Source organism: Lagenorhynchus albirostris, chromosome 16, assembly GCF_949774975.1.
Source record: "Lagenorhynchus albirostris chromosome 16, mLagAlb1.1, whole genome shotgun sequence".
Taxonomy (NCBI): Eukaryota; Metazoa; Chordata; class Mammalia; order Artiodactyla; family Delphinidae; genus Lagenorhynchus; species Lagenorhynchus albirostris.
Window position 1 is genome coordinate 3,075,089 of NC_083110.1, and position 19,455 is coordinate 3,094,543.

At 46.2% G+C, this 19,455-nt stretch overlaps 1 protein-coding gene across 13 annotated transcripts in view; it reads left to right on the forward strand.

The window, feature by feature from the left end:
* Positions 1–15,021: 15,021 nt before the first annotated feature.
* The window catches only part of TRIM67 (tripartite motif containing 67), a 49,212-nt gene continuing 44,778 nt past the window's right edge, over positions 15,022–19,455 (forward strand). For 10 of the 13 annotated variants that reach the window (XM_060125642.1, XM_060125646.1, XM_060125648.1 and 7 more), the window contains exons 1-3: positions 15,022–15,188; positions 15,285–15,764; positions 15,876–16,071. In XM_060125642.1, coding sequence (XP_059981625.1) covers positions 15,022–15,188; positions 15,285–15,764; positions 15,876–16,071 — 843 coding nt within the window. Of the gene's footprint in view, positions 16,072–19,455 lie in introns of all 13 variants that reach the window. The other 3 variants (XM_060125640.1, XM_060125641.1, XM_060125644.1) reach the window with 2 other exon arrangements.

Here is a 19,455-nt window from a genome sequence, read left to right on the forward strand (position 1 = left end):
ATTCTGTCAATGACCAAGAATGAGCTTGGAAACAGATTTTTCTCCAGAGCCTCCAGACGAGAACTCGGCTGGCTGACTCCTTGGTTTCAGCCTTGTGTTTCCCTGAACGGGGGACCCAGCCACAGCACGCCCGACTTAGACACACGGAACTGTGAGCTCAGTGTGTGAGTTTATGGCGATTTGTTAGCAACAGAAAACTAACAGGTCTAACTTGCATAAAATAAATTCACTTCTAAGTGGTCAGCTCAGCGAGTTTTGATAAATGTTTTGATGCACCTACCATGATAATCAACATACAGAACATTTCCGTCACTCCAAAACTCCCTCTGCGTTCAGTTCTCTTCCTCAGTCCCCAGGTCCTGAACTGTGTTTCTGTTCCTATCTTTTTTTTTTTTGTTTCCTTTTCTGGAATGTCATATGAATGGAACATAAAGTAGAGAGCCTTTTGTGTTTGACTTATTTCACCTAATGCAATGCTTTTAAGATTCCTCTGTGTTGTTGCACGCATCAGGTCAGTCGTTTATTGCTGAGTAATATGCCCTTGTATGTATCATAATTTATCTCTTCACCTGTGATGTAGGTTTGGATTATTTTCAGTTGTTGGCTATTATGAATAAAGCTTCTCTGAATATTTTCATGAACTATGTCTTTGTGTAGACAATGTATTTTTATTTCTCTTGGTAAACATCTGTGTGGACTGTATGATACATTTGTGTTTTCCGAAGTGGCTGTTCCATTTCACATTGTTACCAGAGATGGATGCGGGTTTCAGTTATTCCACATCTTCATCAATGCTTCCTATTGTCAGACTTTTAAATGTTAACCATTCATGGGAGTATGCAGTAGTGTCTCATGAGATTTTTTTTTTTAATTTATTTATTGGCTGCGTTGGGTCTTCGTTGCTGTGCACGGGCTTTCTCTAGTTGTGGCGAGCGGGGGCTACTCCTCATTGCGGTGTGAGGGCTTCTCATCATGGTGGCTTCTCTTGTTGCGAAGCACGGGGCTCTAGGCACACGGACTTCAGTAGTTGTGGCACACGGGCTCAGTAGCCGTGGCTTGCGGGCTCTAGAGCACAGGCTCAGTAGTTGTGGCACATGGGCTTAGTTGTTCCGCGGCATGTGGGATCTTCCCAGACCAGGGCTGGAACCCGTGTCCCCTGCATTGGCAGGCGGATTCTGAACCACTGCGCCATCAGGGAAGCCCCATGAGATTTTAATTTGTATTTCCCTAATCACTAATGTTGTGAAGCTTCTTTTCATGGGCTTATTTGCCATCTGTGTATGTTCCTGGGTAAAGGGTCTGTGCAAATCATTCACCCATATATATATTTTTTAATGTTCTGGATACAAGTCCTCTATCAGCTATGCATTTTGCAAATATTTTCTTCCAGTCTGTGGCTTGTCTTTTCATTTCCTTAACAGTGTCATTTGAAGGGCAGAAAATTTTAATTTCAAAGAAGCCCAATTCATCAACTTTTTAAATGGTTTGTGCCTTTTCTGTCATATCTAAAAAGCTTTGCCTAAATAAAGGTCACAAAGCTTTTCTTCTAATAGTTTTATCACCGTAGCTCTTCTATTTAAGTTTATGATCAATTTGAAATTAATGTATTGTATGTGATGCATGGTAATGGTTAGGGCTTGGTTTTTGCTTATGAATATCCAGTTGTTCCAGAATCACTTAGTAAGAGTGTCCTTCCTCCATTGCACTGCCTTTACATCTTTGTAAAAAAATCGATTGACCATGTATGTGTGAATCTATTCTGTTCTATTTGCCTATATATATATACACATATATATATATAATTTTTTTAAGCCATACTTATTGTCTTGGTTACTGTAGTATTATATTAAGTCTTGAAATCATGTAGTGTGAGTCTTTCAACTGTTTTTTTTTGTTTGTTTTCTAAAATCCTTTTGGTTATTCTAGATCCTTTGCATTTCTATGTAAATTTTAGAGTCAGCTTGTCAATTTCCATGAAAAAAACCTTCATGGATTTTGATTGGAATTGCACTGAACCTATGGACTAATTTGGGAAGAAATGAAACCTTAACAATATTGAGTTTTCCAACCCATGAACACAGCATACCTCTCCATTTATTTAGGTCTTCCTTAATTCCTGATAACAACGTTTTCTATGTTTCAGTGCATAGGGCTTACACATATTTTGCTAATATTTTCCCTAAATATTTAATTTGTTGATGCTTATACAATGGTATTTAAATTTTTATGTCCAATTATTCATTGTTAGCATATATAAATACAATTAATTTTTGTAATCTTGACCTTTTCAGCATTGCTAAACCCACTTATTAGTTCTAGTACCTTTTTGGTAAATTCTCTGGGATTTTCTATGCCGAAAATTATGTCATATGCAAATACGGTTTTACTTTTTCCTTTCTAATCTGTAGGACTTTAATTTCTTTTTCCTGACTTATTGCACTGACTGGAACCACAAGCCAAACATTGAATAGAAGTAGTAGAAGGCATTCCTTGTGTGTGTTCTTGAGCTTAAGGGGAAAGCATTCAGTGTTTCACCATTAAGTATGCTGTTAGCTATAGGTTTTCAGTAAATGCTCTTTATCAGGTTAAGGAAGTTCCTGCTATTCTTAGTCTGTGCAGAATTTTTAATAAAGAATCAATCTTAAATTTTGTCTCATGCTATTTCTTCATCTACTGACATGATCATATCATAGGTATTCTTTTTTCTTTTTTAGTGTATCAATAGACTGAATTATATTAATTAATTTTCTAATGCTGAAACAGACTTGCATTTTGCGGAAAAACCCCACTTGGTCATGAAGTACTATCCTTTTTATGTATTGAAGGATTTGAGTTGTTAAAGTTTTGTTAAGGATTTTGGCCGCTGTGTTCTTAAGGGACATTGGTCTGTAGCTTTCTTTTCTTGTAAGATCTTTGCCTTGTTTTGGCATCAGGGTAATGCTGGTAATACAAGTTGAAAAGTGTTGCCTTCTCATATTTTCTGGAAAAGCTTATGTAAAATAGCTATTTTTTTTAAAGGTCCATATCCCTATTTGAACTCTTTTTATTTTATTTTATTTTATTTTCGGCTGCACCACGCAGCTTGCAGAATCTTAGTTCCCTGACCAGGGATCGAACTCAGGCCCGCAGCAGTGAAAGCGTGGAGTCCTCACCACTGGACCGCCAGGGAATTCCCCAAAATTGCTATTATTTTTTAAGTTTTTGGTAAAATTTCTTAAATTTTTGGTGGAATTTACCAGTGAAGCCACCTGGGCCTGGAGTAGTCTTTGTGAGAACGTTTTTATCTATGAGTTCATTTTATTTAACAGATATAGGACTAATCAGCTTACCTATTTCTTCTTGAGTAACTTGTGTCTTTTAAAGAACTAATCCATTTCATCTAAGTTATAAAATTTACTGGCATAAAATTGCTTATAATAATCTCTTATTATTTTTTTATTTTTTAGTGACTAGGGCTCTAGAGTGATGTCCCCTCTCTAATTCCGGATATTGGTAATTTGTTTCTTCTCTTTTTTTTGCTGATTAGTTTTGCTAGGAGTTTATCGACGTTATTGATCTTTAAAGAACCAACTTTTGGATTTATTAATTTCCTCTGTCATTTTTCTGTTTCCTGTTTCACTGATTTCTGTCCTGATCTTCATTGTTTCCTTTCTTATGCTTACTTTGGTTATGCTTCGCTCTTTCATTGTGGTCAGAAGACATAGTTTTAATGATGAGAATCCTTTTAAATTTATTGAGGGTTTTTTTGTTTTTGTTTGTTTGTTTGTAGCCCACAGTATGGACTACTTTAGTAAATGTTTTATGTGCAATTGAAAAGACTGTATTCTACTGATGTTGGATGGAATGTTCTATAACTGTCAATTAGATCAAGTTGGTTAGTGATGTTGTTCAAATCTTATATAGCATCTCTGATTTTCTTGTCTATTTGCCTTATCCATTGGAGGGAAGTGTTGAAGCCTCCAACTATAATTATAGACTTGACTTTTTCTTTTTCAATGCTTTCCATTTTTTTCTTTATATATTTCAAAGCTCTGTTAATACACTCTGCATACACATTTAGGATTGTTATGTTTTCTTAAATTTACCCCTTTCTGGGACTTCCCTGGTGGTCCAGTGGTTAAGACTCCATGCTCCCAATGCAGGGGACACAGGTTCGATCCCTGGTCGAGGAACTAAGATCCCCCATGCCACAAGGTGTGGCCACAAAAAAAAAAAGTACCCTTTTCCAATTCCTCTTTATTTCTGCCAACATTTCTCATTTTGAATGTACTTTGAATGTATAGTCCCTCTAGCTTTCTTTTGATAAGTATTAACACAGAATATCTTTTTACATAATTTTACATTTTCACCTATTTGTGTGTCTTTAAATTTAAAGTAAGTTTCTTGCTTTTTAAAATCCAATCTAGGACTTCCCTGGTGGTGCACTGGTTAAGAATCCACCTGCCAACGCAGGGGACACGGGTTCGAGCCCTGGTCCGGGAAGATCCCACGTGCCGTGGAGCAACTAAGCCCGTGAGCCACAACAACTGAAGCCCACGTGCCTAGAGCTCGCTGCAACTAAGGAAAGCCCAGGCACAGCAATGAAGATCCAATGCAGCCAAAAATAAATAAATAAATTGGAAAAATAAATAAATAAAAAATAAAATCCAATCTGACAATCTTTGCTTTTTAACTGAAGTGATTAGAACATTGACATTTAATATAATTGTTAATACGACTGGGGTTAAATCTACTATCTTTCTACTTGTTTTTTATTTATCACATCTGCTCTTTAATCCTTTTTCCTCTTTCACTGTCTTCTTCTGAATTGAGAATTTTTAAAATAATTCCATTGACCTCCACTATTGACTTAGTTATTCCACTTTATTTTATTCTTAATGATTGCCCTAGGTTTTACAATATATACCTTTAAGTTATCACACTCTGTCCTATTCTCTCTCTCTCTTCCTCCCATAACTCAACTACCTGTATGTTAGATCATTGGAGTTTATCCCACAGCTCTTAGGGCCACATCACCTGCTTCTAGACTCTTTGGCAAGCTCGTTCACATGAAGATGGAGTGGACGAGGATGAAAAGAGTAGTCCAGCCATAGTAGCACCAGGATTTGACCCCTTTGGGCAGGTCAGAAGTTCAGAGTAGATGTTCAGCCAGGCTGCAAGGCACATGTCCAAAGGACTCAAGTCTTTGATCAAACTCTTCGCTCGAGGTGGAGAGAGAGGAGGGTGAGTGTTTAGAAAACTCAAGAAGTTTTAGAGTCTCTCTGAGTGAATTCAGTTTTTATTTCAGCCACGGTTCTGCTGGCAATAGAAATTTGCTGTCTGCCTATTAGGTGTTCTCGCAGTCGTTTCCAGGCAAACACCTTCCCCCACCTCCTCTCCTCCCTGGGGTGAACCTGAGTCCTGGAGGGCTTTCCATCATGAGAGTGTGTGTCTGCACCAGGGCACTAAGCAACTAGTCTCACGTAACTGTCATCCTCACACACACGGACATCTGCTGAGACAGCGGGTTTCCAGCTTGGCTTCTGGTCATACGGTTCTTGTTGATTCTGCCTACTAGGTCGCTTTAGTTTTGCCAGTGTTCTGGGGTGGACGTCAGCCGCAATAAGCCACACACGAAAACAACGTTCTAGTGCCTCTGGAGTACTTGCGGGGAGTGCAGGACCCAGCTGGGCTGCCATGGCCTGTCTGTCTAGACACATTTCAGTTCCACTGCCTTTTCACCCACCAGGCCCTCCGCACAGCTTGCGGCGTTCTGTCTTCTCCCGGGAATCAACACGCTGGCTCGCCCTGCTCTCAGGTCCCCTGACACGTATGAAGTACCTGTGATCCCTCATCCCTTCCCGCAGGGCCAGTATGAGGGCAGGGATCTGTGGCGCCCTGCGGGTGACAAGCCAGTATCTCAGCTCTCCTTCTAACACTGTCCCCTCCTCCCCTAAGGGGTGCTTTCTTTGATTGGTTTTTGTTTTATCCTGAGGCGGGAAAAACTAATCGATCTTATAGTCTTCTAAAACTATTATTTATGACATAAAGTGTGTGTCCCGCATTATTTAGAACTCAGATTTTTTTTTTATATTCAAAATCTGAAATTTAATTCTTTTCTCTTAAAATATCGTCTTTGCCCTGAGTTCAAAAACCTTACTTGGGAGTCACAGGCCAAGACCTGACTTTTCTTACTCTCTGGTTCTACTACGAGAATCATCCCTTGGCAGTGGGTACAGAGTTTCAAAAAGAGGACCTGGAGATAAAGAGAAATGACTGAAGAAAAAATTATTGAGACTATCTTGATGAGTGTCTTGAAATACTATCCAGTTACATGTATATAAAAGATGGACAACTATAAAAGTTGGTCACAATTTCTTTATTTAGCATTGTTTCACTAAAAGATTTAAAATCAACATTCAACCCTTAACCTATGAATAGTGTAAATACTTAAAAGTCTCTCCTTGTTTCTTTTGTATCTTAAAAAACCCTTGTTGTCTATTTTTAGCAAGCTTACTACTTCTATGTTTTCTTTGCCGTGACTGTGACATCCGCCTTAGGTATTAGGCTCCTCTGGAGCAGAGGCTGTATTTTTCCCAGGAACTACACTCATTTCCTGATAGATTGGTTCTGGCAGCTCTCCCGTCTCCTCCTCTAACTCCTGCAAGATATGCGGCTCCCTTTTCCCACTATCCCCAAATACAATCCTAGACTCCAGCCAAAATCGTCTACTTGCAGTTCATTTATTCATGAATAACTATGGGGAATCAACCATATGACATTTGTTGGCAGGCAGAAAAGTAGTAGAGTAGTAATATGTCATGTTTGTCGAGCACTAGGCATTGCCCACTTTTCTAGTGTTTTATATGTATTTCACTAAGTTGTCCCAACTGTTTAAGGCATATACTGTTATTATTTCCATTTTACAGCTGAGGAGTACAAGTCTCTGAGAGGTTAGGCATCTTGCCAAAGTTACCGGGGCTAGAGCCATGATTCCAGCCCATCCAGTCCGGCTCCAAAACCCACACTCCTAATCTCCACACTGCCTCACACCCCAGGAGGTCTGTCAAATTTCTACCGAAACTCGAGGGATTCTTAGGTAGAACTACGTCAAATATGACTGACGTTAGGAAGCTACTGTCTACTTAAGTGTGTAGTGACTTCCCTGGGCGAGTGAGTTGGACAGCAATATTGTTTTGGTTGGTCTTCAGCACGCTGCCATAGGGAAGCAGCCCTTCCTGGAGGCTTATGAGTTCCTTCTCCTTGGTGGTGTGTCCTTGCAGAGACGTTGGGTGAATAAAGTTATCAGAGTTTGAAATCACCTCCCCACAATATTCCACAACTTTTTCTGATCTATCTTATTCCCACCAAGTAACCAACTTATTATTCCACGCACAGCACTTTACCAGTTACCGATCTAAGGCTCTGCCCTCTGTCTCACTATGGGAGACTATTGGACTTACAGGTACCACCAAGTACATTCTAACATCCCATTGATTTTCAGTCAGAATATCAAGTGGGGAGAGTAATAACATCACGGAGCCATGGCTCCTGTCATGGTCAGGGAGAGGAAGCTGGGGGCCCCCCAAAGGGAAAGCAATGGCCTGGTACAGTGGTAGTCAGGGTGAGGGCAAAGGGGGAGCAGAAGCTGAGCAGACTGGAAAGGTCAAGCCGTGGGAAGAAAACAGCATGCAGGAATGAAAAGAGCAAAACCAGTGAATAGTCAAGGCCAGAATCCAATAGAATGAGAGCAGAACCATTTCAACACCCAAAAAGAGGTGACTGAAGTATCCAATGAAACAAGGGCGTTACCTCAGTCCTTTGAATAGGCACATGGGTCAACCCAATCTTTTGTTTCTGAACTTCTTTCGGAACCCCTATCTTTTCTGAAAGGAAGACACGGTATCATAATATCATTAGGGTAGAGGGGTGTTTTATGGAACCCAAGAGCATGAGGATAGCTGGGTCTCAGAAGCGTGCAAGGATGTGGGACCCTCAGAGGCTCTCTCTTTGCTGTCTCTGCATTTCTGCTTTATTCTTCACTCTCTGTTTCTATTGCTTTTTCTAGGACCGCAACACTCCTTAACTCGGGTGTTAGAGGTCCATCCAGATTCTCTCTCTGGATTTCAGTTTTATATTTCAGGAAGAAAAGATTCTCCGATTGGCCTAGTCTGGTCAGGTACTACCCTTGGACTAAACAATCGTGCCTAGGTTTGGGGTCAAGTTGTAGTAGCATGGCTGGTGAGAACCTACTATGGGCGTTGGGCCCCTCCTTCAGTTTCACCATCTCCCAGGCCAGTCTGTGTTGCTGTAAGGATCAGATTAGAGAATATATATGAAAAGCTGCCATGAAAATGGAAAGTACTGTTACAATTTTCATGGCTGAAATGTGTAACCGTAAGGAAATATTTGAAGCCCAAATTGCTTTTGTGGTAATATTATTAGTTTCCATGCATTATAAAGATACCCTAGATATATAGAGTCCTGTAAATTGGAATCAATTTGCTTCTTCTGAGATTTAATTCTAAACCTTTTGCTTGCAAAGGATGCAGTGAGAGAAGGGCAGGCTTTCCAAGAACAGGTCTCCTGATTTATAGAGAAGAAAAGTCTAGAATTGGAGGGAGCAGGGAGAGACACAGAGACAGTCATTATTTGGCATCCAAAAAGTTAACAGAGGAAACTGTTAAGCACCAGTCAAGGATGTGTGAAGGGGAAAGTGGCTGGATTTTAAGTTTCCTCTATAGGATCTCTCTTCCAGAAAAGAAGCCAGTTGTACCCCCTGGAGAGGATGCTTTGTACCGCTAGTGATAATTGCTCCTCATTAACTTGGCCACAAAGAAGCCGTGTGCTGTGCATAGAGGTAGATGTGCTTGCTTTCTTCTAGTTAAATGCTAATTATTTTAGACCTTACGGTTCTTGGGCTGTAGATTTTTATTATTAAATTTCCTGACTCCTCTTCCATTGTAAAAAGCAAACAAATAAACAAAAGGTAACTCAAAAGAAAAATATCATAAGCTTTCATTTAAAAATGTGTTTCAGGGATTTTGGGGCTTAAGAGTACAGCATCTATTTTTAGCTGATAAAGCTTTAAATTCCATTCTATTTCACACTTAAAATTCAAAGGGCCAAGTAGATTGATTGTTTTACTTGTAAGGCTGTGTTGCCCAGAGTAAATTGTTTAACCTCATTGTGCTTTTTGAGGAGGAGAGGTAACATCTTACGTCTTGAGTGTTTCTGGGACTTTAAGCATAAAAACCATGCTAGAGCATAAAGTAAGTCATGACACAGTGTTTTTCTCTGCCTTGATGACAGTGCATCACAGAATTTTAATTATTAATGTGTTGTTCAGATGTGTCCAAATGCTTCCCTTTTAAAAGAAAAAAGGCAATGGAAAATGGAGTAACTGGGATGACACTAGAAATTAAACATAGGACCACCTTTCTGAGATCTGTAAGTAGTTCAGAATAGAGATGGAGGTGATCAAGGAGGAAAGAACCAAGTAGGAATAATCAGGTTAAACAGTAAGAAGATCAAGAATAAATAAAAGGGACTTCCCTGGTGGCTCAGTGGATAAGAATCTGCCGGCCAATGCAGGGGACGTGGGTTTGATCCTTGGTCCGGGAAGATCTCACATGCTGCGGAACAACTAAGTTAACGAGCCACAACTACTGAGCCCATGTGCCACAACTACTGAAGCCCGCACAGCTAGAGCCCATGCTCTGCAACAAGAGAAGCCACCACAATGAGAAGCCCACGCACCGCAATGAAGAGTAGCCCCAACTCACCGCAACTAGAGAAAGCCTGTGTGCAGCAAAAAAGACTCAACACAGCCAAAAATAAATAAAATTAAATCTAAAAAAAAAAAAAAGAATAAATAAAGGATGTTAAGAGAAGACGTGCAGGGGTGTGTGTGCGTGTGTGCACACACACACACACACACCCCAAAGAACAAAAACTAAACATATTTGAACCTCAGAATTAAACAGAGAAAATGTCCCTGTGGATCTGTTGACATCTTCTACAGGAAAAAAAAAAATTACTTCTACCAGAATTTTTCAAGGAAGTGTACGCGGATGGATATTCTTGAACTGACAACCAGTCAGTCGGTCTACAAAAATGGATAACTTAGTCAGAGCCAGACAATGGCAGAGGAAATACACCCAGGAAACAAGATAGACATGATCCCAATCCTTGAGGAGCTTCTTGTCTAAAGGAGAGAGATACATAAACAAAAATAGCAGTCAATGATAGGGCTACAGAGGAATCAGGGTACGCCCAGGAGCTTATTAGAGGTGCACCTAACCTGGAGGGTGGGGGAGCCTGGGAAGGCAGAGAATTGCACGTTCAATGGCCCTGGGTGAGGAAATGTTACCGAATCCAAGCTCGCTCTGCTCGCCGCATGACAGGCCAATAATCAGAGATGAGGTGTTGAGGCAAGGAATACTACTTTATTCGGAAAGCTGGCAGACTGAGAAGATGGCAGACTAGTTTCTGAAAGGAACCATCTCATTGGCGGCTGGATGCCAGTTTCTTTTATAGAACAGAGAGGGGGAGGAAGTGAGGAAGTAAAGTAAAAAGGCCATTTGTCTTGCAAAATATCTCCTGGAATGGCCAGCCTCGAGGAGGGGATATGTTAATTTCTTCTTTCCTGCAGGCATCCGCAGGTGGACAGGGTCTGATTGTCTCCCTGTGAGCTGAACAAAGGCACTTTAGTTTAACATTCAGGTGGAGGGGCAGGGTTCCAAGAGGCAGGACATTATGTATGCCAATAGCCATAGACAATACCCTTTTAGTGATTATAGCAACAAAAAGCAATGAAGAGCAAAGGTTAAAGTAAAAGAAACAGATCCAACATGGAGTCAGATTTTGTTCTTCCCTGTTACAGAAAGGGAGCATGGACTTCTGCATTCCTGAGTTCCCCTAGACTGTCCACCAGTAACTGTGAGGGAAGTCCTCATTAGCAACTGTGGTTTAAAGGAAAATGTTTTGAACTTGAAGTCAGACCAGTTCTAGATCCACCATTAAAAGTTGTGAGATCCTGAGCTTCCTCATCTCAGTTTCCTTGTCTGTAAATTGGAAATAATAAAATATTTCCATGATTCGAAGTGACTGGAAGCTGCATTATCAATTTAATAAGAAATTTTCAAGGTAAGCATGGAGAGAGAAGTATGTGTCAATTGTAGTATACGTCCCGATTTCAGCAACATTAAAATGTAAAAATACGTACATCATAAAATTAAGAAAATGTGGTGATCTTCCAGAGTTGTTGTGAGGATTAAATGAGATTATATACAAGAATATAATTTCACACTGTGCTGTGGACTGAATGTCTGCATCCCCCAAAATTCATATGTAGAAATCCTAACCACCCATGTAATATATTAGGAAGGGGGGCCTTTGGGAGGTCCTTAGGTCATGAGGGTGGCTCCCTTGTGAGTGGGATTAGTGCCCTTGTAAGAAGAGACAGGAGAGCTTGCTCTGCCCTCCCTCTCTCCATGTGAGGATACATAAAGAAGGTAGCTGTCTGGCATCGAGGAAGTGTGTTCTCACCAGACACCAGACCTGCCAGTGCCTTGATCATAGACTTCTCAGCCTCTAGAACTGTGAGAAGTAAATTCAGTTGTTTAAGCCACACGGTCTATGGCATTTTTGTTATAGCAGCCTGAACAGACGAGGACACACTGTCAAGTCCTACAGTGGAAGTATTATTACTTGCCTCACCATCTGCATAAGACCCAGACTTTAATAAAATACTAATGACTTGAAAAAATGGATATGCCGTTCAATCTTGGGATCAAATTTCTTCATAAGAGTCATTTTTATTAAGGACGTTATATCATTCTTAACAACTAATATGCAGAGGCTTTTAGAACTAAAAGGAAATTTAAAGTTCAATGAATTCTATCCTTAAATTTTATAATAGTAAAAAACTGAGGATCAGAGAAGTAAGATTGCTTTTCTGTATACACATGGTACATGACTCCGTTGGGACAGAAAGAGGACTTTTTATAGACGATGTTGACAACCGTTAGTGATTATGGCTATGGTGAACACTTGGAATCGCTGTGTAACCTCAGCTCCTACACAGCAGCTGAAGGATGCCAATCCCCCCAGTAAGCAATGCCTTAGCAACAGTGCGGTACAAGGTTAAGCTGATTTAGGGGGATCGGGGATGATTTAGGGGGATGGGATTGGGGGGGATGGGATGGGGGCAGGTGGGAAAGGCATAGGTGGAGAATTCTGAAGTATGAGATGAGCTTCCTCCCCATGGGAAACAAAATCATGCTCAGTCTGAGGGACAGAGTTGCTGGACTTGTCGGTCCTTCTGTACGGGGGTGTTTCCATACCCCTCCAGGAGCCCTCCCCCCCCCTCCCGGCAAGCCGTCTGAAAATGACAAAGCAGAGGAGGTCTCTCAGACACATGACCACTGGTTGGGGTGGGGAGTGAGGCATGTCTGTTCACACTAGAACCATAAGAGGTTATTATTTTCTTTGTAGTCACCAGGAAGGCTGAGTTGGGCTGGGGTGAGTGATGACACTGCTAGCATCCCAAGAAGTGCATCTGCGAATGATTCAATCACATACCTACCTACACCCATGTCCCCCCGCCCCGGCCCCCCTCAGCAGCGTAGCAACGCTATAGCAACTCTCTTATCAAAGCACTGCAGGCAGGACGCAGCACTTTGTGGCTCTATCTATAGAAGGCAGATGAGGATGGGGTTGTCACCATCCCCCATCTGGGGATACTGACGCCTGGTTCCATCATCCCTCTAAGCTCCCTGCAGATGACGAGAAGTCCAGTCTGTTGTGCTAACTCTGTGTTGCTCTATCTGGCACGCCGTTGGCCTGCTCTTCAACTTCAAGACAAACTGGAAACAGGCTGCCCGACAGTGGGCAAAGCTGAACTGAAGAGTCACAGGAGTTTACAGCAGGAAGTCGGGTATGCAATCTGTGTTTACCTACAACGACTTCCTTGAGTTCTCAACACAGAAGTATCATTGCCACCGTCGCTGACAGATGCAGGATCAGAGACTAGGAAAGCGTAGTCAGACCGCTCAGGGTGGGGGGACTGGTTCGTAAAGGAGCTGAGATTCCCACCCGGGATCCTGACTCGCAGAGTTCTGTCAGGGCCGCGTCAGCACGCCTCCCCCCCAGGGGTCCCCGTGCGCGCGGCCCCGTCCCCAGGCACCGGGCCTGCCCAGGGCTTCGGCTCTGCGCCCGGCGCTACGGCGCCTCCCCAGCCTTTGTTTGAGTGCCGGAGAGCCCGGAAACAGAGAGAGGCGTGACTTCAATATTCCTGTGGTTTTTGAGCAAGCGATTGCCTAACCTGTGTCTGTCTCACGCCGGCGTGAAGCGTCCGTAGGCAGAGCCGGCTGCGCTGCGAGCGCTTCCCTGGGCGCGCGCGGCCTCCCCACCCATCCTTCCCCGTACACCAAGCAGCCAGGGCCGCGGGTGGGAGGCTCTCCTCGTGGTTGGCGTGGCGGAGCGTGGAGATCTTTCTCATTCATAAAACGAACATCCCCGCTCGCTGCCTTCCCGCCGGCCTCTTGCCGCGCCATCCGCGTCCAGGCAGGCCTGGGTCCCGGGGAATCTGCTCCGAGGGCCAAGGGGCCTAAAGTGGCCCTTTGCGCGTTCCGCCGGGAAGCCCCATTTTATAAACCCCGTGTCGTGTCCTCCCGCTGCAGAGACGACTGACATGGATCGCGGAGGGACACTCGCGACTGAAGAGACGAGATGGCTTGTGGTTCAACTCACAAGTAAAACCTCACCCTTTGACTTCAGGCTGTCCGACATTTTGTGGCTTGCATTTTTTGGAGCGACGGTCAACTGGGCTACCTCTCCATTTGTAAACAACCGGCTTTCTAGGTCCCTGTTGTCCCCCTTTTATGGCGGCAGGTGGGATCAGGGGAGTGGGCGGGAGGGATGCTGGCAGGGGCGGGGCGGGCCAGGTCGCTGCGCTAATTCAAGATGCGCCCTCCATCCAGATAAGAGCTTGCTGTTAACAGCGGTTTTCTCTGCGAACCCTTAAAATTGCCCCAGGACTCCCCTAGCAGCGAGAGGCGAGCCCTCATTCGCCGAGCGGGCCCCCCTCGCCCCTCCTTTGCCCCCTCCCTGCCGCTCCTCTCGGCCCTGGAAATTACAACTCCTCGGCGCGCGGCGCCGGCAGGAGGCGGCGGCGGCACGGAGACCGGAGGGGATTCCCGAGCCAGCCGGGCGCTCGCCCTCCACCCGCGGGCCGCCGCGTCGCACGGCCAAGGTCACAGGCGCCGCAGGAGCAGCGGCGGCGAACCGGAGCAGCGGGGCCGTGCTGGCCGCGGAAAGAAGGCCCCGGGGCGCGTTCGGCCCGCGTCGGCAGCGGCCGCAGACAGAGGCGAGAGAAGGTCTCCGGGCCGGCGGGGCCCCCCGAGGTAGTCGCGGGCGCAGAGGCCCGGCAGCTGAAGGCCCCCGGGTCGGCGAGAGCGGAGCTCGGGCTCCAGCGTCGGCTCCCGGGCGCTGTCCGCCGCCTCGTGGTGCTGAACCCAGCCGCGGGCCAAGAGGCCTGCTCGCCCGCCTTCTCACCTACAGATCGCCCGGACTGGCGGTGGCCACCGGCCAGGGCAAAAGGGGCCCCTGGGCAGCTGCCCACTGCACCCGAGGGGCTGAAACAGGAGAGCCAGCGAACCTCAGCCCGGCAGCCGGTCCTCATGTGGAGAGGAGACGCGCGCAGCCGCCAGCGGCGGCGCTACTGCTGATTCATCCCCTAGAGCATCTCGCAGGCCACCGCGAGGGCAGCCGACCAGCTCCGGACTCTGGCCGCAGGTTGCAGCCGCTGGTGCAGGAGCCTCGCGGGCAGCAGGTGAGGACCCGCTCTCCTTCCTCTTGCCCCCAGTCGTCCGTGGGCGGTGGCCCCAGGACTGAGAGAGGGGCGTGCCCCCGGCTTGCAAAGCAGTCATGCCCGTGTGACGCGCCCGCCTCCCCCTCACTGGTGCTAGCCACGCTTGCTCGCCTCTGCCCGTCTCCGGGGCTTGGGCCGTTCCACCTCCGCGCCGAGCCGGCGCAGCGATGGAGGAGGAGCTGAAGTGCCCCGTGTGCGGCTCGCTGTTTCGGGAGCCCATCATCTTGCCATGTTCCCACAACGTCTGCCTGCCTTGCGCCCGAACCATCGCGGTGCAGACCCCGGACGGCGAGCAGCACCTGCCCCCGCCGCTCCTGCACTCCCGGGGCTCAGGGCTGCCCGCAGGCGCCGCCGCCGCCGCCGCCGCGCCCCCTCCGGACCATGAGACGCCAGCTGGCCCGGCCTGCGGCGGCGGCGGCGGCGGCGGGAGCGCGGCCGGCGGCGACCACGCGGACAAGCTGAGCTTGTACAGTGAGACAGACAGCGGTTACGGCTCTTACACCCCGAGCCTCAAGTCCCCCAACGGGGTTCGCGTGCTGCCCACGGTGCCTGCGCCGCCCGGCTCCTCGGCCGCCGCCGCCCGGGGCGCCGCCTGCTGCTCCCTGCCCTCGGCCTCCTCGAGCTCCATCACGTGCCCGCAGTGCCACCGCAGCGCCTCCCTGGACCACCGCGGCCTGCGCGGCTTCCGGCGCAACCGACTGCTAGAGGCCATCGTGCAGCGCCATCAGCAGGGCCGCGGGGCCGCGCACGGGGCGTCCGCAGCCGCTGCCGTGGCCGTGTGCCAGTTGTGCGACCGCACCCCGCCCGAGCCGGCCGCCACGCTCTGCGAGCAGTGCGACGTGCTCTACTGCGCTGCCTGCCAGCTCAAGTGCCATCCATCCCGGGGGCCCTTCGCCAAGCACCGCCTGGTGTCGCCGCCGCCGCCGCCGCCGCCGCCGCCGCCGCGCGCGCCCGCCGAGGCCGCCTCTGCGTCTCCAGGCGCCGCCCAGGGCGCCCCCAGCGCAGGCGGAAGCTGCAAGAGCCCGGGTGCCACCGGCGCCGGAGCGGCGGGGGGCGGCGCGGCCCGCAAGTACCCTACGTGCCCTGACCACGAAATGGAGAACTACAGCATGTACTGCGTGAGCTGCCGAGCCCCGGTGTGCTATCTGTGCCTGGAGGAGGGCCGGCACGGCAAGCACGAGGTGAAGCCGCTGGGGGCCATGTGGAAACAGCACAAGGTGAGCGCCCGCGGGGCAGGGCACGGGGCACGGACGCCAAGAAAAGGGCGCTCCCCTTCGTTAAATAAGCTCCAAGTACTCTGAGCTGAGTGTTGGAGATGGGAAGGGCATGGAAGGACGACACCCTAGGTCCCCTCGCGCCTGAGGCTTTATGATTCCACCCAAAAGTCGTCTAGAATGCAGAAGCAGGACTCGTTCACTCCCCAAATTGACGAATAAATTACCTTGATGGCCCCTCTGGGTTTATGACACCTAGGGCCCCCTTCCTCCCTCTAAAAAGTTCATATTTTTTTTTCTTTTCTTTTTTCCTTTCTTTTTTGTTTTTTAAGTACAAGTGTTACCACCTGATTGCAGGAAAATGTCCGATGCCACCCGTGCTTGGTTAATCTTCTCTGAAGGCAGGAAGGATTCTATCCCAACCCTCAGTGAAGGGATACACTATCTCCCTTAGACCAGAATTCCCATCAGCTTCTAGAGCAGAAAGTTTTCTACTCTCTCAGCTAGTCTCCAGCACTTTCTAACCCCAGAATGCCTCTCAGCTTAAAGGGAAGATGTAATTCTTCATGCGCCTTATTTGAGACTTCGGGCGTGTGCCCTGTTAAGGAGGGGACCCACTGAGAGACCTTCTCTTCCTGGGACTCCAGGTGGCAGGAGTGCGGTGGAGTAAGCACTTAGTAGGACAGCCAGGCGCACTCACCGGCAGGCTGCTGAGGGTCATCTTTCCAGGGACTTGCCTGCGGGTGCCACCTCCCAAGTGGGAAGGAACAGCCGCTACAGGCAACTCGCACACACTTGTGGTGGCCAGTGTATCCTCATAGCTGACACCGAAGGAGAGAAGCCTTCAAACTCAGGGCAGGCCCTCGATCAGACCCCAAGGCAAGAGTGGGGTCAGCTTTTCTAACATTCACCTTAATTTCCTACTCAAAGGCCAGGCCGTGCAACTGGACTCACTGCCGAGGTCAGTGATCCGGGTCCTTTGTTCAAGGACTCCAGCTGCAAATTTGGACGTTTATCATTCAGTATCCTCTTTCCAGTAAACTCTTACCCCACAGAGAGGCAGGAGATCTTCAAATAGCCCAACAGGAAGTATGTATTCTGACTGAGGAGGAAAAACACGGGAAAGTAAGGCAACTTGCCATGGTCCTCTCATATCATCCAACTGGAAATGGACAAAAAGGGGAGCATAGATGGGAGGAGAAGAAGGGACCAACCATTCATACTATAGATTTATTACATACATTTACATTACATACATACATTACATTTATTACATACAGTTACTGTATAATTTCTGCTACAACATGCCTGTTGTTACTGTAACTCAACATTTTCAAACAAAAAAATTAGGCAAGAACAAATGAGGAACACTTCAGAAATCCACCTCGGAAAGGGAAATTTGCATAGTAGTTCAGAAAAGGGCGATCTGGAGTCAAATCCCTAATTCTAGAGCAGCGGTTCTCATTTGGGAACAGTTTCACTCCCCCTCCAGGACATTGCCAATGTCTGGAGACAACTCTGGTTATCCCACTTAGGAGTTGCTACTGACATCTAGGGGTAGAGGCCAAGGAGGCTGCTGAACAGGCTACAGGGCACAGAAAACCTCCCGCAAAACAATAACCCAGAAAAATATCAACAGTGCCTCTGAGAGAAACCCTGTTGTAAGTTACACAGACCTGGATCCAAATCTCAGCATTTGTAATTGACTTGCTATAAGCGTTTAGGCACAGTTTGAAGCCCACTGAATAATATCTAACTCAGATAATTGTTGTTGGGAGTAAGTATAATGCTGTATGTTTAGCCTCTAACACAGTACCCAACTCACAGTAACCGATATATATTATTTATCATTATTATTATTATAGTGCTAATACCACCAAACTTGCAGAAAGCTATAGGGCAGCAGCAAAGAGTACTTCTTTGACCTCAGTGACTTGGTAACCTGGTGAACACATGAGCTGGTAGTGTTTATGTTGAGTCCTAAAATAGCTTGGAGCTAAATGAGAATGTCTGCTGAGTGAGTTATTTATATGATATTTTGTTACATATTGCTTCAGGGTAATTGTAGCTGCCTTGCTTATTTCATCTTTCAAGTGAAGAGAGTCATTTTACAAATAAAGAACTCTTTTGCAAAGAGGCTGTGATCAATTACCAAGACAAGGTTCACATTCAGATTTTCGGAGCTGGTAAATTTTCGCAGCCTAGAAGGCTAGAACTAATTCTGGGTGTTGCCACCCAAACTTTTAGACTTAGTGAAGAGTGGAAACCAAAACGAGTTGAGATGAGTTTGCAGTCTTAAAGGAGATTAAGCCTCTTACCTGGAAAAGCGAGTTGGATAATGACCAAATGGTTTCAAGAACCAAGATCATGCAGGGAAAACATTGGTCGTCCTTGATTTGGTGTCCACAGCAGTTTTATAACATTTCTATCTGAGGAAATATGGAAAGAATATGTGATATTTGCTCAATAGAGTGGGACAGTTATCTGTGGGAAACACAGCTAAGCAGAATCTAAATGTCTCAATTTAATGCCACGTCTTCAGGGGACTAAGACATCCTCTTAAGTCCAGAAGGAATTCTCTGAGATACTTTTGTGAAAAGCTGTTTTCAAGAATGAGAAGAAGTTCTGCTGTTCTCCTTCAGCAGGTGCTGTTTTTCTACAGAAAGGGCAATCATTCAGTGCTTCTTATGAGCATCTCAACTAGGGGCTGGAGATCAAAAGATAACAGAGGGAGCCTTGATGGACCGTTTGGTCTTGCTTTGTGGGCAGGCGTCTAGACCACCATTGTGAGCTGTGAAGGTGATTACTTTTGAAAGATAAACTAGTGCACTCAATTTCACACTCCCACCAGGGCAGTTTAAGTTCTTTAGTAAGACTTAAAAGTCTCTGGATTTTGTCGTTCTTGTCATCGTCGTCGTCTAAAAATCCCAGGAGCCATGACAAAGCTTGGTACACTACCAGAACGAGAATCAGGACAGAAATATTTCCCTAACATCCCTATGACTGGAGAAGCCTTAAACAAGGCTTTAATTCCTCTCTAGCACGACTGGAGCTTGCCATCTAATTAGTGATTCTTAGGGAGAGAAACATGTAAGTGACACTGAAATCTACTTTGAAACAAGATGGATTATCACTTTTCAAAAAAAAGTGTAAACACACTGCTATATTTAAAATGGATAACCAGCAAGGACCTACTGTACAGCAGAGGGAACTCTGCACAATGTTATGTGGCAGCCTGGATGGGAGGGGAGTCTGGGGGAGAATGGATACATGTATAGGTATGGCTGAGTCCCTCTGCTGTGCACCTGAAACTATCACAACATTGTTAATTAGCTATACTCCAATATAAAATAAAAAGTTAAAAGAAAAAACAACAGTGTAAACACT